Genomic DNA, 25,326 nt, shown 5'->3' with positions numbered 1-25,326 from the left:
AGAACAGATATTGTGTATTAGTGAGTATAGTGTGTTGTAAGTTGGGTAAAACATGCAAAAGCAAACAAATGAATCAGATCTATCAGAGGACCATGCCTTCTGAAAGCTTCCTGAAGTCAGGGAGGCAATTCTTTCACAACTAAAACTCACACAGGGATTGCGAGCAGATTCTTTTCTCAGAATTGTAAAAGCTGCACATACGCACGTTTCTCAAGTTGTGCAAAATCCTCAGACTAGCTCTAACGGTTAAAATCTTGGGTACATTGAATAGTTTCACAGCAGACGTCTTTCATCTTATGAAAATGCAAACTGTTTTTAAAGGCACTGAAGCGGTAAATTGGGTGGGGACATGAATGTGGTATTCAAGTGAGTTGTTTCTTTTATTTTTATTATTTTCTTTTTTATCGAGTGACGGTTGTACTTAGAAGTGGTTTTGAATTGCACCTGCAGTCAAGGGTTCGACAATTGTCTATCAAATGTTAAACACATCGTAGAACTTCATGCATGTCTTGTCTTCATCAGGGTGGTGGTGAGTGGATCGACTTTGTCAAGCGTGTCGTCAAAGTAAGAAAGAATAATCTGTGTACATATATGTGGCTTTTACATGTTGCGATTTGTATTTCTGAATGTTGTCGTTCACTGTAGGGGTGGTTATATTTGTGCACTTTTATAAATGCACCTGGAATTTATAAGTAGGAGCAGCCAAAAAAGATTTTCCACTGCAGAGGAAAAAAAGGTCAAAGCCCACCTGAAACAGAAAACAAGTCTGCTAAAATGTCATGTGAATATAAAGCAGTCTAAGTTTAGCCTTATGCACTGCTTACCCACACCTCTGAAGGTTTAACATTCAATATACAGTGCAAGAATATGAAATACTTTTTTTCAGATAGAATACAGTTACACTTTATATATGTATATACAGTATATATATATTTAACTTTTTAAATTAAGGTTTACAATATGTGTCTTCTGTGACAATTACCTCATTTTAAATGTGTATTGATGTAAAAATGTAAAAACAAGGACAATTACCTAAAGTTAAAGTTGAACATTTCTGGACGAAATATATGATGAGGCTTCAATTACAATATCCAAAACACATGGAGTAAAGTGTACCTTTGTAGATGTGTTACACTGTTGAAATTATGCATGCACTTTTTGTTTAACTCACATGAAATAACACTGGAATATATAGTAATGTAATATCTAATACAAACATTTTTCTTATTATTAACGAAATATACCATACAGATTACAGGCAGCTGTAAGACGTGGAATTCAAAATGAGTTATCTTTGTGAAATAAATACTTCAATATCTAATCTGCTTGTGTTTTTTGTATTTTCACATAAGAGACAGAAACGGAATGAGAAACTCTTCTGTGTACTTTGATTGAAAAATAAGCACAAAGATGTGGATGCCATCATAGTCGAACGAGAGAAAATCACTTTTACAATAAACTCAACTTTATTGACAGTAAAAAGTTTCAAGAATATCGAGGGGCACGCATCTGTAACTGCAAGAACATCTTGGAAAGCAACTTGACTTGTTGAAATAATGAGGCAGTTGTACATCTTTAACTTTGAGGTAAAGTGTTTTGTCATGTTACATCATTCACAAAATATTGTATAACATTTAAAAGTCTACACAAGGAGACAAAAACCCATGCCTCATTTTCACTTCTTGAAATTACTTCACATTTCAAAAATAATTCACAATTCAGGGAACAGCAGAAAATGACAAGCACACATGCTATATTCCATTCACACACATTTCTCCACTTATCAAACCAAGTGCATTTTTAGATTACTTTTTTCTCAAACAGTTTCAAGTATATTTTTTTGCCTGCGATCAATCAAAATGAAGTTAAACTATGAAGCAGCAAACCCACAATAACAAGTAAGAATACTGAGTTTGGTCTCATTCATGTTCCCAATATTAACATTGTCAGATAACTCACCATACTGTAGCAATAAGGTATTTGGGTGCTATAAAGAAGCAGGAGGTAACATTTCATGGACTTGAGGAATATGCTGGATAAGATTTGGAATATAGCTGATTAAATACACCAAGGCTGAAACAAACAACACTAAATAGATAATCACAAGTGATAATTGAACAGGTCGAAACTGAGTTGTTAATTCATTTTAAATAAATGTTTTTTTAATTCACCTACTTTATGCAAATTGTTCAAATTCTCAGCCTCAACTGCTGAGTTCAAAACGGCAAAATAATTGTTTTTAGTTGAACTGATATTCAATTCTCCGGCACACATTGCAGCAGACTTCAATGTAGACCGCAGAACCAGTGCAACGCTTTCTGTTGAAGGCCGGCTCCGTTAAAAATGCACTGGTGTTGCAAATTAGATGATCATTTGTTGTGAGTATCATGTGATTTATCAGTGCAGTAGAACAATCACAGGGGGGGGGGGGGGGGGGGGGGAATGGTAAAGCCATCAAGTGCTTCGGCAAAGAAGTTCATATATAAGCAGGGAACCAAAAAGTGCAATCCCGTATAGGTATAGCACCCTGGGCCATCTCAGTCAGACTCTTACTGTACACTACATGGCTCGTGGTCTGATCTGCACCAGTATGCTAAGGCTCACTTTAAAATCCAAAAAAAACAAACGATTTAACATCTGAGCCCTAAAGAACCCTGAACGTCTTCAGTTCATTTCCCTCATAGTTTCACTTTGTCCTGATAGTCTCACTGTGCAGCTGCAAATATTCTCTCTTCTGAGGTGACTTCACACGTGTTGTAAACAATGTATTCCTACAGCAGCGTACTACTGTAGGAGTTAAGGCAATCCATTACTGTGCTTTGTCTGTGACAAAAGCTTCTCCCAAACCCAGAGGTACAAAGCTCTCAGTGCATATTAAGCATACCTGACACACGACACAAAGTACCCACCTCAACCACAAATACAAAGCTCTTTGTGAATACTAAGCATACCAAATAGAATTCTTAAAATGTACATGCCATGCTTACCTTAACTGCCTGTGCACAACCTTTCAAAAGTGCTGACTAAATCACTTAGCAAAAGATGGCTAGTTTGATTTTTGAGCACCAGTTCCCCTACCGTTTTTTTTAAGTTAAGAGGAAATCCCCAAAGAAGGCACTTTTGAAGCAAAACCAGTAGTTTTGCCGGATGATTTTTTATAAGGGATTGCAATCAATCACAGAATGCAATTTGCCTCCACTAAACTTTAAATGGTGCAATAAATGTTCTCACTGTAAAACCACAAATCCTTTTATTTACACTAGGGATTTAAAGCAACTGATCTGGTGCAGAACAAACGGGAGCCTACAACTTTAGAGGGCGACAGCCACCTCTCCTCATCCGACCACTATCCCCTCTCCTCAGCCCACCTGATGCTCTCCGCGGCTGATGTGAGACGAGAACTCGTAGCGGTCCTGGCTGCGGTGGCCACAGATGTTGCACTCGAAGGGTTGGCGGAAGCCGTGGCAACCCATGTGGATGGTGAACATGACATGGTCCAGGAAGAGGATGCGACAGTGCCGGCAGTGGAAGGAGCGCACAGGCCGGCCATCCCTGTCTAACACCTGCACGATCTCCCGGGAAGAAAGGGGTGCGACAGGGCTCCTCTTTGCTATGGTGGTGGGCACAGAACACGCTCTCTCCCACTCTGGGTCCAAGTCTTTGGCCTGCCTGGGGATAGAAGTGGAATGGCTGCGGGGCAGTGCTGGGGTTTGGTAGTGGAGGTGGTGGTTGTTGGAGGTACTTGTCGGGGCTGTAGCCCTTGTGCTCTGCTCTTCTGCTGTGCTCTCTGCGTCTGTAGAGTCGGGGCAGCCGTTGGGCGAGGTGATGTGGTGTCCACGGGCTGAGCGCTGGTCATCGCGGCCTTCACCTGCCTGCTGCCCTGCCAGGCCAAGGGACACTGCTGCCAGCCCGCCGCCGCCATGGGCTCGGAGGCACTGAGGAGTCAAGTTGCTGTTGACGGAGCCCATAACCGTGCGTATCTCCGTCAGGAAGGCAGGATGGAGCTGAGACAGTGCAGGCCGCTCATGGTTCTCCATTTTACCCCTGCTGCCTTGGAGACGTGGGCTGGCCAACCCAGCAGAGTCCCCAGCAGGCCGAGAGCTCGTGAGGTCCACCTCCTTCTTAGAGCCAGAGGAGAATTTGTAAGGTGCTTCAGGTAGGTCGAGGTGTATGTGCTTTTCACCTATAAAAAGGAATATCAGTAATGCAATGATTAAGATTTACTTCTCCATTTTCATGGAGCAACATGGACCAGGTGTCTCCAAACTGGCAACAGCAAGTTGACTCTTGACTGACTGCACTGCAGGACAAAGATTAAACTCTTATTAATTCTGTGCTTTTTCAAGCTAAAGATATAACATTGTGTAATTTCAATTTTAAAAAAAATAGAACATGTATTTGTAATAGGTTATACATATATTTCTAAACTCTTACTAAATATGAATAACATGGATTGCCTTATTAAAATGAACTCACCCAAAAACTTCTGTGGCGTTGATCTCTTGCGCTTGGTGATGCTCATAGCCAGTCTGTCCACAAGCTGGATTTTTTCATCGGCTGGCTGGAGCGAAGGTTTTGTAATTGTCTCCATATTTACCCACTCTTCACCTACAAACAAAAGGCCCCTCGTCATCAATACACTCGCCAACTCATCATGTGTGTGAATATGTTTAACTTGCTTTATTCAATCTATTTGCATTTGCAATCATGAAGAAATGTTTTCGTGTGGTGTGATATGTTACCCTGTGCTGTCTGTGCAATGGCTGCTGTCTGGTCCAGACTCTTCAAATAACTGTGGCAGCGCTCTAGATGTTCCTCCAGTGTGCTCTGTTGTTTATAGCTGCGACTACAGTAGCTGCACTTGAAAGGTTTCCCCACCGTTGGAGAAGAAGCTGCAATTCAGAGAAAAAATACAGAACTGATAGATGGACAAAAGTTCACCCGAGACGATGGATACTGTTGATCAAATGTAATCCGCTGATAAATATTGTGTGAACGACTACAGTGGTGTTGTTTATTAAAATGTTTTTGGAAAGGGGATTTTTCAACTTATTCTTGGCTGGGTTTGAGAGAATGGATTTCCCCATTGATTCCTGATATTGTTCTATATTGCTCGGCAATGACGACAGAAAACGCCTAGCCCTTTACCGCAACGCTTCTTCTTAATAAGCCGTCGGCAAGACTGACGTCAATTCGCTGAAATCCAAATTGCAAGAATCCTTTCTTCGAAAATGAACCTCTGCGACCCGTGGAGATCCATCAAGACCTACTGTAGCCTACTGTTTGTCAACGCCTGTTGAAAGTGCCAGCAGGATTTCCTGTTTTTCACAAAATGTTAAATGTCATATTTTGTCATGTGTTTTACAGTACATTCTGGTGTACCTATTTCCTCTGAGCTTCACAGAAGGGGGCCGTTCTAATGAATCCCCACTTCTACCGCTTACCGTTGTTTCATGCACTATACCTCATCACAATGAGGAATAATGTTATGGAGCAACTGCATTCATCAGGTTCAATAACTGATTAGGTGCATATATGAAAAATCTCTTCATGGCCTATGTTTGATGTGTTCGGTACTGTTGTATTGCACTTAAAGCTCACTGATTTACCTGCATGTGTGCGTAGATGTCCAGCGAGGGCATCTCTCCGGCGACAAGCGTAGTTGCAAACGGGACATTTGAAAGGCTTCTCTCCCGAATGCAACTTGATGTGGCGCAATAAGTTCCCCTTCTGGGTGAACGAAGCTCCACACTGGTTACACTGGAACGGCCTCTCGCCTACGAACACATGGATGGACAGAGGATTTTAGAAGTAATCATTTCAAGTATTGCCTTCATTTAATGACATTTAGGGTAATAGTCTGTCACTGCCTTGCTGGCTTGTTCCCACCTGTGTGGCTACGCTTGTGCACCATCAGCACGTTGGGCCCGATGCAGATCATGCCGCACACCTCACACTGGAGCTTCCCATTGGGCAGGCGGAGAGGTCCTAGCGAAGCAGAGTTTGGACTGGCCATCTCGTTATAAAGGCTCCCTCTGTCTCTTCCGGCCCCAGCGTACTCTGTGCTCCCTTCCTCCATGGGGTCCCCTCTGTCATCCCTCCTGCCATCGTCGCTCACAGCCTCTCTGTTGTCTGGCTGTGGAGCACCTGGTGACTCATCATCGCACAGCTCAACCTTGATGGAGTTCGCTGTGTGGAGAGAGGGTGAGGGGGGAAATACACAATGTTAATGAAGAATTTCTACCATGTGTCCATATGGCCACATCGAAACAAAGGAATAATAACTGACCACTAAGGGAGCGGTGTGGTGAGGACTGCTGACTGTTTGGAGATGTTGCAGAAGGGCCCTGCAACCCGCCATAATAATCATGTTCCGTTGATGACTCTCCTCCATCACCTGAGAAACAAATAGGCCCATGTTATTAAAGTAAGCATTAAGGTTTGGAGACGATACACACGCATGTATATAGTTTCTCCCTTGTATATATATAAACTTACCTTGTGCATATGAGCATCCATTGCAGTCATCAGCATTCATTCTCTCACCAGATGCCTACAGAAATATGATTTAAAAAACATTGTCAATGTAACTTTTTTCATTTCTTATTTTTGAGAAGATCCAATTTTCCAAATCTCAGTCACACGAAAATTGTATATAATATCTTTCTTACGAACCACATACAATATCCTTACCCGCTGTTTGTTGTTACAAGAATAGGAAAACAGATGGCTGTCTAATGATGAGTTCACTGTAAAAAACTAATTTAGTAAACTTTCTGCCCTCCTATGAGAGGCTTGACATTTATAGAAAGCTAATGACTGGAGGAGGAGGAGTTGAAACTACTGGGGGTGGACAAAGTAACTGGAACACCTTACACTAATGACGTAAGCTCAACAAAATTAAATATTAAGATACGATTTAGCATTTGAGCAGCACAAGACGACGGCCAGAGAGGTACCGAGGAAAATAATACAGACATATATATACAGATTTTTAGAAGTTAGAAAGCTATCGTACAGTATACCTAACCCTAACCAGACTGCATATGTTGGCCACATATACTGTAGCTATATATATATATATATAGATATATATATATATATATATCTATATATATATGTATGTACGTATGTATACATATACATACATATGAGATTGTGTTGAGATTCAGGGGTTATATTGACTTGCTGACGTTATTTTATTATATGTTCCTTCTCATTTTTTCTGAACAGGTATGGAGACTATACCCCTATTTCCAACAAGATTTCCAGACAGAGAACATGTTGATTGTATGTGACCAGAGTTAAGGTGAGGCTCTATTTTATTTCATGTTGGAAGGAAAAAAAAAAAAGAGAGAGAAAGAGACAAAAATAGCCAGATGTACAATGCTGCAGCTTTTGCTCAAATGGATGGCAACAACAATGGACAGAGGAGACTATGGAGCGAGCAGGGGGGCGGAGACAACGAAGCGCAGGGGAAATTAATATCCTGGCATTGGCCGTGCATGGGGAGCAACAGGCGCTGATGCAGCCGGGAGACGCGCCAGTCACACCAGGGCACGGCTATTAAAAAAATAGAAAGGGGGGGGCACCGACCCTTGCCTAACAATCCTCTCTAGATTGTGCAGTAAAACATATTGCGTTACATTTTACAAATAACTACCATGCTTCTCCTCCGTGTACGCGCGGCTACTTGTTCTATAGCTGCTCGGTGGATTTGGTCTGTTATGACACCAGTCGGCTCATGGACGATTCGAGACAGTGGCCAGACACACACGGGAAATGTGTTGCAGGAGTTGCCCCAGTCTAAATTGTCCGCATGAACGCTGCTGTCATCCGACATGGAGCACGTCAAACTGTCCTCACAATGTTTCTCATGAGCCGTTGCTATGGCACCCGACCACACGACAAATGGCATTCACCACCAACTCCTCAAAAACATGCCGTTACTTCACATTAAAACCGACGGATGGTCTTACCGAGAGCCGCGGTGAAGTCCGCAAGCCTCCTCCTTACCTGGCGACCGATCGGTGTTTTCCTTTTTTAATTGTCTGGATGGCTGTTTGTTTTCCCAGGCGACGACAGCATCTCCGGGATTTTTTTTTTCTTTTTTTTTTTTTTACCTGGGAATCCCAAACAACTTCCGGGCCCATGCTGGGATACAGACCGAATAACTGTACAACAGAACTCCTGATTCAATGATTGTCGAATGCATCGATGCGTGTCAGCTCCGGTCACAGGTGGTAGAAATGTGATGAAACGTATGCCAGAAGAAGAACTAATATACACAACACTGGTATATGCTGCTGCGCATTGGTATATGTTTGAAGAAATACTAGCTTTAAGGTGGCCAGTATAGCACGCCTGCTACATTTAGTACAATTATTTATTGAGAATTCAGACACGTGTCTGTTTACGATCAAGGCCTCTTCCGGAAATGCTGGAGAATGGAGGAGGCGGGTAATATCATACATTTGCGTCTACCTTTATTACATGATTATTACATACTTTAAGAATTCATTTCAGTAATTATGCTGTGAAATAATAGGATATGTACTTGGTGTTTTTAATTTAGGGTTTAAACGCAAGCAAGCAAGCAAACGCACAGTAAATAACCAAAATTGCTGTGAACAAATCGTTGAAGGTGAAAATACACCTAATAGCGCCACAAGGTGGCAGCAACGGGCTGTTTGTGACCACCTCTGTGAAGTAACCAATCAGACAGCTGTGAGATGCTGCGTGAGTCTCTGTGCATGCTCTTGATTTATGTTCCATGAACAATAATAAAAATGCCATCAGGGGTCTCACTGTTCCCTCGCGACTCTTCAGGCCAGTCGGTGAGGAATGAAGTGCAACTATGTGAATCTATGAGGTTTGTGCCGTTGTAGAAGGACCTCATAAGCCTCATGGATCTTTATGAACATGGCCTCAGCTTCCTTGCTGGGGTTGTGGTCTGGATGCCATGTCTTGGCCAGCCCCCTATAGCTGCGAGTTATGTCTTCAAGAGAGGCCTCTGCGTCCAATGAAAATACCTGCAACACAAATATATCCTGATAAACAGTGTGAAGCTATATGACAATACCAGAGAAATGACTGTTCAGACTGATGCACAGTTAACACATATGAGCTTGCTCACCTTCAGTGCCTCTTTTTCTTTCTGAGTGTACTCTTTGAGCAGTATTTCCAGCACCTTCTTCCAAGCGTCTTCATAGTAACCCCCTCCAGTAAGAACACACAAGAGCCGATACGGCATTAAAAGAATGTACTCAAACACATTTTTGAGCCAAGGCAGGAACCAGAAAAAATCCAGCAGTGCTGATACACAGTCAGACAGGTAGTACAGTGTGGCTGTGGTGTTGTGGAAAATACAGTAACCTAGTGGAGCAGAGAAGGCCAGCCAGGCTAGACCGAGCCTGCAAAGCCGTGGACCTGGATAAAAGACAGAAATAAATGGATTTTCAGTGAGTCTTAGAGATTTAGAGAGAAGCAGTGTTATCATGATGTAAAAGGCAGTCTGTCACGGCCAGGCCGGGCCTCCTGTTTCCCCTCTGTGAATCCCTCCTCCCCTGTGTCTCTTGTTTTTCCCCTGTCTGTCTCTGTGTGTGTGTGTGTGTGTGTGTGTGTGTGGTGGGGGCACACAGCATTATATCTACCCACTCATCGCCAGATCGTTATTGCAACCACAGTTAGTCGTGCTTGTAATTCTGAGTTCATTCTTGCCTGTACTCACCCTGTCTCTCTGTGCCTGCAGGATCATCCTCTCTGGTTCCCCAGTCTGCCTGCCTCGCCAGCTCATTCCCCCCAACCTGCCACGCTCACACCCCGCTCTGTCTGCTCTCCGCTGCTCCATCTCAACCTCTTGTCATTCACATCACCCTCTATATCCCTGCAATAAACCTTTCACTTTGTTGTACTCCCTTTGTCTGTGTCTGCGTTTGGGTCCAAACCTACAGACCGCCACAAAGTCAGATGGTATTGTTATATTCGTGAGATCATCTTACCTAGTTCCGGTGTGCAGCCAGGTGTCCGTGGAGCTTTGACCCTGCGGTACTGCGCAGCAGTGACACTGGCAGCCAGGCTTATAGGGAGAGGCGATAAGCTGCTGCCATAGAATATTGGTGAGGTTATGAGACAAGTAGTCAACGTTTTTTGTAGATCAGAAGTCTGCTGGCCAATACAAGACACCAGATGCACCCCTGCACCCACACATAAAGGCAGGATGATCAAGTAGAAGAAACTGAGGGAGTTCAGTGCAATCAGAGCCACTGTGCCAAAGTAGATCCCAACACACACCTGTCCAACAAATCTGACAGGGCCTACAGGTGGAGGCCCTACGGTGGGAGGTGCTTTTCTCTCCTTCTCTGCATCTCGATTGGCCTCACCGACATATGCAGGAATACGTAGGACCTCTCTGGCCCAGCCAAACCCAAATCCTCCCAGAGTTATCATCCATAACAGAGCATGGTTGTCTCTTCCTAAATATAAATGGTGAAGGCCCAAAGGCCCAGCGGCTGCCCACAGGACATAGGCTACCATGACACTTTTAACCATCGCTCTGCCTCAGTGCTCCCTATTCAGGTGAATTAGTCATTCCTCATGAGTACCTGCAATGAAGTAACAGAAGAGTTTAGTCTTAACGTATCTCGTTCTTTTACTTTTCACCAATTTTACATCATGCTTTTGATCACACAACATTTTTTAATCCCATGTGCTCCCATGACTTTTATATGTTTTACATATTCCATTACAAGTCAGTCTTATACATTTTGGCATGTTTTCTCTATGATCTGTGTGCTGCTGCGTCTTGGCAAAGGGATTTTTAATCTCTGCGATCCACTTCCCTGGTTTAATAATATATTATGTAAGAGGGATTTATCCTAGCTTGTATTGTCATTTTAAGTCAATCCAAAACATAGCAGGCTGTAACTGTCGATGTTATTGCGTGTGCTTTTTGAGAGAAAACATATCACATGTTGTACAAAAAGTCCGAAATTGAGCTGCTAGTTCCCAACATTTCTCTATAGGACAATCCATAGTTACCGGTAATCTAACAGCTAAAGCAGACTGACTGTTCAGTGTTTTAACTTTTTATACTTTTAATACATGTAAGACCTTTTCGTTTTTTAACTAATAAATGTAAGGTTACTCACTGAGCCCATGATTTTAAATCCTCATCCCGATAAATCCCTTCCTTTCCTTTCCGTAGTTGAAATTGTTGCATGCTGTTGCAACAGTTGGACTTTGGATCATGACAATCAAATTACGCTGCGGCTTCATCGACATTTAGTTTAAACATCTGAACTGGTAAGATCAGGAAGGGACATTTGTGAGCGATAAGGCACTGATTTATGTGCTTTAAAGAATGCCTTAAGTCGTCTGTAAATAATGTATGGCAAACACAAAGCTACACAGAGTAAGATCAACAAACACAAATTTAAAGGTTATACTAAATTCCCATGTGCAACAACAATGACAAAAATTATAATTAAGAATATCTTAAACATATTCCTTGAAAAATATGTTAATACAAGGGTTGGACAAAGTATTTAGGCGATGTGTAAAAATATTACTTTAGTAAAAACTCTACATTTTACTTAAAAGTACATAAGTATTATGATTAAAGTGTACTTGTTTGTGCAGACAGAATGGCCTGTGTCAGTGTTAATATAATATTATCATGTTGAATTATTCTTACTGATGCATGAACAGCATTTAATCTGGTAGTCATGGAGCTAATTGTAAGAGCTGTTAGGTAATTTAATTTACTCTTCAAGTGTGCATCATATTTTAAATGCCATTATGGATTTCATTTTCTGTCATATTAATGTAGTGGCATGAAAGCTAAAATAACTCCCTCTCAAATGTAGTGGAGTAGAGTAAGAGTAAAGTAGGCTAAGTACCTCATAATTACACATTATGTTGCCTACAGGTCTGTGCTTACTATACTGTTCTGCACATAAGCAGAACATGTTAAGAACAAGTTAGAAACAGCTCTTTTATTCGTGTATTAACTCTCTATTAGGCTACAAGAAGGCCAACATGTGCCCATTTCAAAGAGGGCCAATGAACACACACACACACACACACACCTTTTGGTATTAATAACATGTGAACAATGTGATGATGACGCTGAAGTATTAATTCGCAGATTACTCGTGGTGATTGACAGCTACCTGCAGAGCTCTCGGGGGTTCCGCCCTTCTGTTAGGCCCCGCCCCCTTGAGCGACCCCTCCTTGTTGGTCTTTAATCACAGAGCGGAGTCTACAGCTAGCAGCATGCTAGCACAGCGGTTTACATGCAGCTGGCCACACATCCTCCATGGCATTACTAACAAGATGCGCCGTGTTTTAACTTTGTAACCATCCCCCCTCTACCCTCCAGCTCTTTCAAGCCGGAGGTTACTGTTATGGTTTCGGAGAATGGAAACGGACGACGTGTCGGTTCGAGAGCAACTTTTCCACAACCGCGTACGGGAGACCATAGTAAGTAACAATGTGCTCGTGCGACCGTGGGTTAGTATGCATATTATTATATTATGTATTTAGTGTGCATGTGAGGAGATGCCTCGGACAATACAAGCAGCCACGAGACAGCCACGTATTTTGGTTATTTGTTTCGCGTAACGTTAACTGTTGCTGAACTTTCCAATTTAAGTTGTTAAAAATCTCACATTTCAGCAATTAGCAAAATAATATGGAACAACGAGTGTTCCGGCAGTCAGCTGAACTTTTGCAACGTTACATGCGTTGTTTTTTACACGGATGCAGCTGATCATGAGGTAGCCTGACATCAAGAAGCATACTTAGCATGCAGGAGGTCTTCATTTGTGGTTTTAATAACGACCTGGACCTCTTCTCAACCCTGTATCTGTTTTGCCGTTCCTCGGATCACCCTTCTTCACGTTTTTACAGTTTGGCTATACTGTAAACTATGCTGTTTGTTTGCCAGTGGCTGACTCAGTTGAACTTCAGTCAGACTTGTCAGAAAGATCAATGTAGTTACAGCAAGGCACATGGATACTGGCCTTTGACCCCCAAATAAAGTATAATCTGTTTATTTCCTGATATTGGCAATATTGCTGATACAGTGTTGCGTAAGGGACAACATCAAACAACTTTTCAGTGGTTGACTTTATCAATTTGTCCTGGTTTTGCTCAACTAGATAAGAAAAAGCTCAGTTTGTACTCTTACTGTAGGAGAGGATGAGCAGAGTGTGTACATTGACAGATGAACCATGTAATGTAAAAATGAATGATCCTTGGGGAGATTGAGTCATTACAACAGCAAATACTAGGGTAGAATAAATTATGTCATAGCAGCAAAAACCACAGGTGTAACTAATTACATCAATAATGACAGCATCATATTTAGGTGTCCCAGTGTCAGGGCTCTGATGTTGTATTGGGCAGTTAATGGAAGTGAGCCATCGTTGGTCATTAGTTACACCTGTGCTTTCCATGCTGTGGCAAGTCAACGTTTCGGTTGTGAAATTGCTTTCAAGTGTAAAAACATCCAAAGCAAGAGTCTAATTAAGAGGGGGGTTTTTTTCTCCAAGTGATATTCAAGGTTATTTCCAAATTAAAGTTAGTAGTGACTTAGATCAGTCTGCTGATCGCATCCTCTCTACACTGACCCATGTCAAATAGTGCTCCTATAGCAGACCTATTTTCTTTACATGAGCAACAATGACGTGGCCATATGTATTGTTATGCCCTTGTGTTTTGTCATTGTCCCTTTCACCTAAAGACCTAATGCTATTTAGTCGATGCGGCCTTCTTAAGCCACTGGCAGGCCTCCAGCTTACCATCTCTGCTCAGTGCTCCCTGTCAGGCCGGTCAGCCGCCCCTGCATCTCTTGTTATCAATGGCTCTGGGCCGAGCTCATTATTGGTCAGCTCGTTTTAAAAGGAACATGTGGCGGTAGTATACAGTGGTAGTATTTCACATAGCAAAGCATCCAAAGGAAGGAGGGAGACATGGAGGGTTGTTTCATTAAAATCTAATCTAATGTGTACAGGTCACACCAAAAAGTAGAACATGCTTCAAATTTAAGGTTAATAAAACAGATTTTCCAAATATTTGAGTCTATAATTAATCATCTTATAAAGTCATGGAAGATGTTCATAGGCACCCCAGAAACATGTCAGCAAATCATGTGTTTTTAAAATGTCACTGTTCCATTTGTATAATGATAAAAGACTATCAGTGATTACTAATCTAAAACCTACATTCTGCTCACACTCTTGTTGTGTCTCAGCTTCCAGAAACCAATCGGACTAGAGAAACACTTTGGATTTTAGAACAATGTGTGTAATGGATTAATCCTTCTAATCTTGTGGCCTATATAACACCTTTGTGGATCCTGCTGCAGAGTCACAGGACGTGCATTGCAAAGGCCAGAGGAGCCCCTGCAGTGACCTGTCAGTGCTGAGGAGACGGACTCGTTTATGTAATCGTGGTGCTCTGTGGGATATGTTGTTGGAGCAATGTTGTGCTTTGACTGGCAGGAAACAGTAAAGGAAAGATGAGTAGCAACACCCAGCATCAGAACGCATAAGATATAAAGATCAGCATGAGAAAAGTAGCACATCATCTTTAAAAGACACGGTGGAGAGTAATTAGGAAATGTATTGTCCACTCCAGATGTGTATTACTTAGAAAGCAGAGATTAATGAGCTGTCATTTTGTGCGAGCGTTGGATCAAATCTCCATCTTACTTCCTTAAGTTTAGCTTTTTAGGAGGCTGTATAATGATTTTGATGCATCACTGCACAACGTCACTGTTGATTTAATATTTTCTATTCTCACGGACTATATTACTGAAGTGGAATTTCAGTTGTTGCTTCTCTGAAACCTTAAGCTATCAAATGTTGCATGACACATTCCAGTAAACTGATCAAAACACCTGACGCAACATGCTGCAGCTGCCCACCTTCTTCTTTCTCGTGCAACATTTCAAGTTATCTCTGGCTGTTTATAATAGATCTTGAGTAGGTCTCTCCTAATCTATCCTCTTGCTTAAACAAATGCCGTCATGCTTCACTTGAAAGTGTTTCGCTGGACAAGAGGCTGGGTGCCCCTGAAACAACACTCGGGAGCCCCCTTGGCATTTTGCGAGGATGTTCTGTGCCAATGCCAACCTCCTGTTCCTTTTTTTTTTTGAATATTTACAGAAACAGTTGAGCCTCTTTGTTTTTCGCTTGACTCTGCACAAAGATGTTTAGGTTACTCTGTGAATCTTAAAATGCTCTGAGCCCCGGTTCTTTGTGTTGAGCACAAAGATGTTCTTCTGGAAGCTAAATTCCTTCAAACTCTCTTCTCAGCGGCCTGCTCCGTGTTGCCAGCTCTCTACATTGCCGTTCAGCACGGTGTTCAGGGTGTTATTCTACACCCTCCGCCTATTTCTTACCCCAAAAACCCATCCTTTGTTTCCTGCCTTTCCTTTTGTTGGATTAACCATAGCACATTAGACTGCGTCATTGAACAATTTAGCAGACTGAGCTAATTAGTTATGTGCAGTCCATTGTCGTTTGTGTGATGCAGCTAGTATGTTTCCGATGATCACTTACACAGTACAACACTCCGTTTCTCTACAGATGAAAGTTTTAAGTTTAATTGTTTTCTAGTCGTATGCAGAAAGGTTTTGTTTACATTGTAAAGTGGGTCAACGTCTTGCACTTCCTGGAGCCGTACAGGAGGAGGGGCGTGTGCCCGTACCCCACCATATGTTCCAATGACTCATTTAAAATAACCTTTTGTTGTGGATTCAGAATAATAGAAACACTGATATAAATGCACTTTGCCTCCCGATGAATAGTGTTGACGTGGCCCTTTACTGTTTGGACTTTTTTATTGTTCACAGTAAATGTATTGGACTATTACAACGTTACTTTAATGGAAACCGGATTCTTAAATATTATTAATTTCTAGGCTCTTTGTTCTTCCTAAGAACATTTATTTAGGGAACTGGTTTTATTGTAATTGTATCACATTTTTGTCATTCTCCAGAGATTCGTGCGCTCTCTCTGTTTGCTGCTGTTGTAACTTGTACATCCTGCTGACCTTACTGTGCTCCCTGTGCCGCCATGTGGAAATGTTTTGTGATCTGGCAACATCCTTTCATTGATCTGTCAGTCCAACCACACTTTAGTGCACTGCAGCTCCAATGCTGAATGGTGTAACATGGTGTGACAGGAGGTTAAAGTACAGCTGAGGAGCTGTACTTTAATAACTGATGCTAACATAGCATTGTAGCAGCTGAGCCAGACTAGCTGAGAAAGAAGTATCCTACAGTGTTTGCTGTAGAGAGCGAGAGAGAGTAAACCAGTTTGATTTTGACAACGAGGCTCATTCATTGTCCAGTAGGGGTGGTGGTAGAATACTAAAGTTGTTTTTCTCATTTTTATCTTTGTTTTCTGGTTTTGAAATGAGCACTACAGACCCGTGGGGCGGCACGCATGATCATAGACTTGTATTCTTGTTTGGTATTCTGTTAAAAATGTGGAAAATTTAAGTTATGCGGCCATTCATTTCCACCTTGCCCAGGAACTTTCTGGTTCATATCAACACTCAGCGGCAGAGCGGCGTGAATGCACCCTCTATCGCTCTGCTTTCATTGGACACTCTCATTCTTGTACCACAAGTTTGGCATAGTGCTCAGGTGTGTATGCCGTCAATTTCTTTGCTGTGACAACGGCAACAATTATTTTGTCCTGTCAGGTTCACAGTTGAGAAGTGTTTATTGAAGTGCGTGTCTGAACAATGCCTAGGTGTTTACAGTCTGTCTACTGTGTTGCATGAAGTGTAGAACTACAGGTAATACAAGCGATTTACTTCAGTATTTGGGGGGAAATGTTGAGCGCTTTGCCAGACAACAGATTGCCTAGTGAATATAGGTTTAGCCTAAATTTGGTGGTAGATTAAGTGTCACGTCAGACCATGATTGTTATGAGCAGTATGGGGGCTATCTGTCGCTGGTGTTAATCCCTCCTCGTTCATCACTCTCATTCATTTCACTCTTCGTTGGACTAGAGTGCTAATCTTCAGACTCCATCTGGCTCTCTTGACCTTGGCAGAATGGTGAATGTTTTTGGCTGTTTTGTATTTTGTTTTATTATTTCTTGCATTTTATCTGCACAAAAGAAAACAACATTCTATGAGGAACACGTCTGCTGCATGCTTGCCATCTCCTCTCCTCTCCCTGTGCCTTCTCTATCTCTTCCGGATGTTTTTGGTATCTTTGCTATGTACCCACCCCCGCTTTTAAGACCTATCAGAATATACTAAATCGGATGTATGAGCCAACCTAAATAATCGAGTTGCTCGTCGGTGGGATTGGACAGAACATGGCGGCTTGTTTACAAGGCTGCTCTTCGTTTATGCGATTTAGCTGTAAACAAGTCAAATAAATAACATCGTGTTCCGTCTCCTCTGCAGATCTGTGTGCTGCTGTTCACATGCCTCTACATGGTGTCCTACCTCATACTTACCCACTTCAAGAAGAATGCCGAGTTTGTCACAGGTGAGTTTCATAATCACTCTCGCCCCGGGTGAGAACAGGTGTATCGCACAAAGACTGCTCTGTGAGGAAGATTTCCTTCAGTCCTTATGGAGAACTGCTGGGAGGGGAACTGATGGTGTTGACCAGTATATTGGTGTTTTGGAGTTTTCTCCACATAGTACATAGGCCAACACTAAGCACAGGTGTTAATTAAACCCCACATTTCTGTTTTAAGGAAATGGTCTCTGGATGGAGGAGGAAACAGGGTCTCATTCTAGCCTTACTTGAAGATTCATCTTAAAGCTAGACGAAGCTCAGACAATAGAATATCTCCTAGTTCACAGACCTCACTCAGCATGTTCTTAAAGGATTCTCAGCGGGATTTACTGGCAGAAAAAGGAATATAAAATGTTTTCATTCGAGTATAATCACTTAAAACTAAGCGTTGTATTGTTGTTCGCTTAGATTGATCCGTTTACATCTTCTTATGAAGCGGGTCAAACCAAACGCTGTCTTTCATGGTTTTACCTGAAGGCAAATCCAACTCTCTTTTGGAAAGGAAGGGATTGAGCAGAGGGGGGTTCGGTTGGATGCAATCTGCAACCTCATAACTAAATTCAACTAAATCCCACACATTGTCCATTATTGTCATTAAAGAATATCTTTTATTATGCATAGATATTTGTAGATATGAATAATAGCCGTTTGCTTGCATGTAAATATACGGTAGCTTAAGTTAAAACACTTCCAGGATTGCAGATTTCAACCCAAGGCTCTGAACCTTGGGTGGCGCAGTCCAGAGGTGCAGAAGGTGTTTGTGTAACCTGTAAGATTGTTCAGGGTGGTGGAGGGGCGGTGGAGAATGCGGTTACAAGAAATACAGGGTTGTACTTCTAAGTTGTAGCTTACGGCCCGTCTTGACAAAAGCATCTGAAAGGAGATCTTTTTTCTAACAGTCTTATACTGTACAACAAATGAAACTGGCTTAATCTGTCATCGCTCTGTTCATGTTGATAGTTAACAACTTTGTGGCTGACGAGCATTTGCCTCAGTGCAACAAATGTCAAGTACTTGAATCTAAAATATGTTGGCTATCATTAAAACTAAGAAGATGTTTAAAGTTCTGCAGGACGACTGGGTTGCCAGTTCCATAATAAATCGAATAAGTTGCCACTATTGAAGGCAGATGTAGCCGGGCCTCTCTGTTCCGCTGTGGCTGGGCTGGAACCTGGGAAATAGCCAGGTCTCTTTGGTTTGTATTAACCACCGTTGTCAACGTTGTCTGTGCCTCAACAACAGCAGAACAGGTGTGCCCTGCAGCTAAATGCAGATTGTGCAATACCTCTCTACTGACTTTAGGGAGCCAACAACTGGTTTTTGCTCCTCAGGCGTTACTTCATTATTAGAGAACATTTGCATACCAGCAAAAACACAGTTTCATGTACATGCACATGTACATGTACATGCACACGTACGTGCACATTAGTAAACAAAGTACAGCCATTCCCACAGTACAGTCTTAGAGATGTAAAGCATGTTGCATGCTACTTTACAGGGTTTTAGAAATATGTGGATATATATATGTGTACAGATGGATCTCTTTCATACTCCTAAATACTTTGCTCTTTGCCGTTTCCTACATATCTAATTCAGTTTTTACTAGAGTGCTGGTCTTGCTTGAACAGAATCATGCTCATCCCCCGCTCACTCCCAACTCTGAGGCTAGTGAGACTCTTTGTCATCCTCATATGGACTGTCGCTGTTACAACTTTCCCCTATATAGCTCTGTATATACAGCACACACACACTGCCCAGACAGCTTTTACCAACTCAGAATTATTGCGATAATATTCTATCTTGTCTTATTTTGATTGCATTATGATTAACCTGCATTTAAGCCTTTGTTAGTGACAAAGTTACAGCAAGTTAGTCGGCTACGTCTGTGCCAACTTGTCCTTGTTGAAATATCGATGTTTGTCTGAAACCGTCTGAATCCCTTTTGTCATAGATTAAATCCTCCTTATGTATCTGCTCTTTCAGATGATATTGAAGATGCCACCGTCAACAAAATTGCGTAAGTGAAAACCTCTAATAATTAACTGATTCAGTGCAATCTGTTCTCCCTCGCTCACTATGATTCGTGTCTTTGTGAATGATTGAGCGGATACCTTTGACAGCGTAACATGTACAGTGGCCTGAGGCCATTTGGCTGTCGATTTATTGCCCCGTCGTGTGTGTGTGTGTGCATGTGTGTGTGTGTGCGTGTGTGCGTGTGTGTGTGGTTGGTTGTCGGCTGGGGTGAGGGCACTTCAGTGTCACGTCGCCCTTTGTCCCTACACGCTGGCACTGTATTACCTGAGCCACACTAGTCTCTACTCCGCGGCTACGCTGTTGGTTTGACCCTGTGTGACTTCACTGATGGCTTGTTTATTTCCTTCTCCCAGGCTGTGGCTGTGTACGTTCACCCTGTCGGTTGCAGTGTGTGCCGTGCTCCTTCTCCCCATCTCCATTCTGTCCAATGAGGTGCTGCTCACCTTCCCACAGAGCTACTACATGCAGTGGCTCAATGGCTCTCTTATCCACGGTACATCTTAATGTTTTTACAAGTTGACATCACCAAACCGTGGATAATCGTGACGTGTCTGACAGCAGAAGGCGTTACTGTCTGAAACTGGGCCACTGGTAATAACCTCCAGATCAATACACTACAGGCCTGTGTGCAAGCAGATACTTGCTACGGGCAGAGTGGCTGTGACCTTGCTGTGTGCAGTGCATGTTCCACGTGCAGCCCTCCAACTCCAAACTAACAAATATATATATTGTTTTCAATTGAGCAACTGAGATGTAGAGTAATGGCTTATGATCCCCAAAGTAAACCAGGCCTGTACTGTTGTTTCATGTGAGAATCATTCTGATTTCCTCCGCTTTTCACATTTTAATTGTTGCACGTTGTTGTTAATCATCACATGTGACTGGGTGTTCATGCTACGCTGCCTGGTAGGACTACGCCTCAGTGGTGCCGCTGTAATGTTTAGCTGCTGTTGTATCCCCAGTGAACGTTTGCACTGAACACTAATGTTCTGACCATCTCTCTTCCTCTCTTGGCAGGATTGTGGAACCTAGTTTTTCTTTTTTCCAATGTGTCCCTGGTCTTCCTCATGCCCTTTGCCTACTTCTTTACCGAGTCTGAGGGATTTGCGGGATCCAGAAAGGTACCAGTTTTGGTCCTCCGTCAAACATGCCATTCAGTCAACATGTGTAAATTGACAGCGTATCACAGTGCGTGTCTGTTTTCGTTCTGTAGGGCGTGATGGCACGAGTGTATGAAGCGGTTGTGCTGCTGTTGCTGCTCGCTCTGCTTGTGCTGGGCATTGTTTGGGTTGCATCGGCCCTCCTCCACGACAACATGGCAAGGAAGAACCTCTATGGTGAGTCACATCCATTGTACCTGAAGATCCCTCCGCAACAATTGGTTTCACAATTTGTTTTTAATATGTTTGCTTCTACTCTTCTCTGAATTTAAGACCTGTGGGAGTATTACCTTCCTTATCTGTACTCGGGCATCTCTCTGTTTGGAGTGTTGCTGCTTCTGCGTAAGTATACGTCATTCACAATTACCTGAGCGTGACTATATACAAGACTATATTCTATAGCATATGACACTGGCCTATCACCATCTGTGTGCTTCCCTCCACAGTGTGCACTCCCTTTGGATTGTCCCGGATGTTCAGTGTAACCGGCAGTCTTTTGGTCAAACCGCGGGTGAGTCACAGACCCACTGACGACACTTCCCACAGTTTGTCTTGTGCCTGTGAGCTGCATTGACTGATGTCTCTTGTCCCCCTCAGCTGTTGGAAGATGTAGAAGATACGTTGAGCTGCACCGCATTTGAGGAAGACTCGCTCTCCAGGAAACTGAACAGTGAGTGCGTCACCACCAACCCCAGTCCTTTTCCATTTTCTGATTATTACATTTAAAGCTGACTTTTTGTTTCCGTCATGTGTTGTCGTCTGATTGAAGGTGGGTCGTGCTGGGTCAAGCTGAACGTGGAGGCGATGAAGAAAGAGTACCTAACAGTCCAGAGCAAGCGCATTGCCCTGGGTATGGTTTCTCTCACAGTGGTCACATTGAATAGTCATCTGTTGCTGGACACTCATTTAATGTTCCTTTTCTTTTCATATTCTTCTTGCTTTGCTCATAGAAATGCGGAGGAAAGCGTCCCCGTGGCAGCGAAACCTGGGCTATCCCCTGGCCATGCTGGTGCTCCTCGCACTGACGGTACATGCTTATGTGCTGATGTATTCTCTCATTTACTAACACGGATGGTGGTTTTAATTGCAGCATAATTACTGTTCCTGTCTCTGCAGGTGATGTGTGTCCTGATGGTCTGTTTCAATGTGTTGGAGTTGCTCCTGGATGAGACTGCTATGCCCAGAGGAATGGAGGTGAGGATTTGAAATGGTGCCCATTTAATGCTTGGTGTGCCACAGCCAGTCATCTGTGTACATTGTTGATTGTTGTTTTTGTTTTAGGACCCTCACCTTGGGATGGCCTCCTTCTCCATGTTTGGCTCACTGGGCGCAGCAGTTCAAGTAGTCCTCATCCTGTATCCTTTCAATGCCGTGTGTGTGTGTGTGTGTGTGTGTGCGCGCACACAGAGTTAACTCGTCTTGTCCATTGGGCTCTGACTCAGCCACTCAGACTGTCCTAGAGAAGTGTTTTATTGTCTGTCTCTGTGCGTGTATTAGTCTTCTAGTGTTGCCCTTAACATTTATTTCAGCTATCTGATGGTGTCCTCAGTGGTGGGTTTCTATAGTTCTCCTCTCTTTACTGGCCTCCTGCCTCGTGCACAGGACACCCACCTCACACAGGTATACAACCTCTGCATAAGTCTTAACTCGATGTATAACCAGAAACCATTGATGTTCTGTGTTAACTCTGCCTAGTATGTTTAAAATGTTTCTTTTCTTTTCAGATAATTGCAAACTGCGTTTCACTGCTTATTCTGAGCTCAGCACTGCCGGTGTTTTCACGCACACTTGGTAAGAACATAGCATGAATGACAAATGCAATATCTATCAAAGACTGCAGCCAACTCCCAACTCCATACTTCGTACTGATTCTTACCAGATTTTGAGTATGTGGTGTGTTCACAGTGGATTAAAAATTCAAACTGCTCTTTCTTTTTGAAGCTGCATAGATTTGTATTGTAACTGCATATAATGTCTAAGAGCGGACTATACGTTGACAAGTGGTCTATACCACATGCATTAAAGTGCACATTTAGTACCGTATGTAGTGCATATTTGGGACGCAGCAGTGTGTTATGACGAGAGTGGCTTGTAGTTTTAGTAATGCCCACAAGAGGGCATCTGTATGCCATTAATGCTGTAGCTACAGGTGAGGCCTGGCTTGAGCAGTTACTTCAGGAGTCAAACCTTTTCTTTGGTTTCTTTTGCGTTGTGTTAGGGATCACGCGCTTCGATCTACTGGGAGACTTTGGTCGGTATAACTGGCTGGGGAACTTCTACATCGTCTTCCTGTACAACATGCTGTTTGCTGGTCTCACCTCCGCCTCCCTGATCAAGACAGTCACCTGGGCTGTACAGAGAGAGCTCATCCGTGCCTTTGGTCAGTCTACTTTCATTTAGATTTCTATGAAGCAGAAGCACTGAAATTCATTGCACTTGTGTAGCCGGTAGTTTTCCCACCTTTGGCCCCATTTCCCTCTGGGTTGGTCTCTCTTCCTCAGATAGAAAGGACACAATTCTTTCAGGAAAGTGTAAAGGGACAAGAGGAGAGTCGGGTCCCCTTGGGGACCTTCAGGCACACCGCCCTAGACCCCTCGTAGCACACACACACACACACACACACACACACACTCCACCCAACACAAACAAGCGCTCGGAGCATGGACACGCCAAACACACACACACAGTCCCCTTCCTCACAGTACAGATAGCATCTCTGCACCATGGTAGCTCTCCTGCACTTTCCCATTGCCTCCCAACTGACTTTTGTTCTGTGATTAATAGAATTTCATTTCACCTAGATCCCTATTTTTCTTAGCTTTGCAAGTCAACGTGCTCCGCCTTGTGATTGTGTGTGAGACGGTATTGTCCTTATTGTTTTTCTTTGTATGCAGGTCTCCACAGACTGCCTTTGACGGTGTCCCGCTCCACCGTCCCCTTCAGACTCCTCCTGGCCAGTGGACTGTCAAAAATCCAGTGACTTGTCCTCCTCGCCACTGCCTCCCCTAACCTTTAGAAACTGAGTCACTTCAAATGTGCACCTATTGGATTAAAGACATTTGCAATGCAGACACTTTGCCAGTTGCTACTTGGTTCCCGGCACCTCGTGTGAAGAGACCAGAGAAGTTGACGGGTCTGTCTGCACCGTGTCCAGTGGGAGCTCTGCTTGAAGCTTTAATGACCAATGTATCAGGGTCCAATTTTTGTGCAGGTCTTTGACTGCAGGGACAAGTATGCAAGCGGTTAGCTGAGTGATGGTTACAACTGGAACAAGGGGGAAAGGGATAAAAGCCGTATTGGCAGTCCTGCTATAGTGGACAATAAGAGAGCAGTCCTCCCACAAAACCCGATGCCTCATGAAAAGAGGATCCAGTCGATAGCCGTTGTTCAGTTGACGCATGTGAAAGTCAGCAGAGCGATTTTGAAATATTACATTGCAACTGTGACGTAATTTCCTCTTCCTGCTCCAGGTCGACTGAGTGCACTCTCTTTCTGTGGCTTCCCCACGCTTTACCCTCTTCGGTTGTTCCGCTATTTTAAGATTGGGAATCTTACTTCCATGTGTTTGGTGGTCCAGTCTGCACCAGTGTTATGTAAGTTAATGAGAGGGAATTGTTATTGGGAGCAAATGGGACACAGAGTACCATGTCTATCTATGGATCTGCAGGTCACACAGGGAATATGCGAGTGAGGTAATAATCATAGTGTTGGAACACTTTTACAAATCCAGTTTAATAGTAGAATGAACGTTTTCTTTGGTGATTTACCATTAAGCAGGGTTTTTACTTTTGTAGATGACAGTCTGAGGATTACTCATTCATTTACGAAAAAACACTAAAAAGAAAGCTTTACACGTGCAACCTTTTGAATGCCATGTGAGGCTCACAAGGAGGACCATTTGCCTTTGACCAATCAAACTGTGAATTATTAAGAATATATGCGGGGAAAGTGCAATATTTTATAAGTAAACGCACACTTTTTAACATTACCAAAAGTAATTTCTAAATCTTCTGCATGGTTTCTTTTAATCGTCTGTGAAGTATTTTTATCATCTCAATCATCTTTGAAGCTCAGAATAGTTTCAAGAAGCGAATGTGACCATCAAGCCGTGCAATCTTCCTGGTGTCAGTTTTTGTATTTTCATAAATTCTGTGATGTTTATCAGCTATATCTCATCATTTACAATGTGTTGGTGACCCTGTGTCACTGTTTGCCTTTGCTGCTGTATCAGCAGGTTACTAGTTGTTGGTTTGACCAGCAGGGGACAGTGTCTCTCAAACCCAACACCAGCATCTCTCTCCCCTGAGGTATTATATGCAGTATATATATATCTATATTTATATATAGATGTGTATATATAATGCACTCTGAGGTTTACTCATTTTACTTTTTCTGGGAATTTTCTGTTGGATTTTGGGAACACAGAGTTTATGATACACTGTATTTATGGGCATTTGGGGATTTTGGGATCTATACTTCACATGTTGACTCTTAGGATTTTTAACAGTTGTTAAAATGTTGAATGTGATTCAGTTGAGACAAAAATCTTGAGTTGTTTACTGTTGAAATCTTCTG

The 25,326-nt window shown here is 42.7% G+C and overlaps 3 protein-coding genes across 3 annotated transcripts; 1 reads left to right on the top strand and 2 right to left on the bottom strand.

Moving 5' to 3' along the window:
• Positions 1-3,359: 3,359 nt before the first annotated feature.
• ikzf4 (IKAROS family zinc finger 4) lies at positions 3,360-6,553 on the bottom strand (the record flags this gene model as incomplete). Its single annotated transcript, XM_079274342.1, has 7 exons — positions 6,499-6,553; positions 6,290-6,397; positions 5,890-6,189; positions 5,610-5,777; positions 4,743-4,892; positions 4,477-4,608; positions 3,360-4,183 (listed from the first exon to the last, which is right to left on the bottom strand). Exons 1-7 carry the CDS (start codon positions 6,536-6,538, stop codon positions 3,360-3,362), a joined length of 1,722 nt encoding a protein of 573 aa, XP_079130468.1. The 5' UTR covers positions 6,539-6,553.
• A 2,302-nt stretch (positions 6,554-8,855) lies between these two features.
• dnajc22 (DnaJ (Hsp40) homolog, subfamily C, member 22) lies at positions 8,856-10,591 on the bottom strand (the record flags this gene model as incomplete). The annotated part of the gene is given in 5 exon segments (XM_079273975.1): positions 8,856-9,032; positions 9,137-9,429; positions 10,002-10,560; positions 10,564-10,576; positions 10,578-10,591. Coding segments are annotated over 5 exon segments (1,056 nt in total).
• A 1,712-nt stretch (positions 10,592-12,303) lies between these two features.
• On the top strand, positions 12,304-25,302 carry lmbr1l (limb development membrane protein 1-like). The gene is made up of 17 exons (XM_079273109.1): positions 12,304-12,483; positions 17,437-17,521; positions 19,541-19,574; positions 19,945-20,084; positions 20,609-20,712; positions 20,805-20,928; positions 21,025-21,093; positions 21,198-21,262; positions 21,349-21,421; positions 21,521-21,601; positions 21,702-21,778; positions 21,868-21,945; positions 22,033-22,106; positions 22,281-22,371; positions 22,476-22,542; positions 22,970-23,131; positions 23,646-25,302. Exons 1-17 carry the CDS (start codon positions 12,421-12,423, stop codon positions 23,729-23,731), a joined length of 1,473 nt encoding a protein of 490 aa, XP_079129235.1. The 5' UTR covers positions 12,304-12,420; the 3' UTR covers positions 23,732-25,302.
• Positions 25,303-25,326: the final 24 nt, after the last annotated feature.

The sequence above is a fragment of the Melanostigma gelatinosum genome (genome assembly GCF_949748355.1).
Source record: "Melanostigma gelatinosum genome assembly, chromosome: 8".
Classification (NCBI taxonomy): Eukaryota; Metazoa; Chordata; class Actinopteri; order Perciformes; family Zoarcidae; genus Melanostigma; species Melanostigma gelatinosum.
The sequence above is the reverse complement of the archived record's forward strand: the minus strand, read 5'-3'. Positions and strand labels throughout refer to the sequence as shown.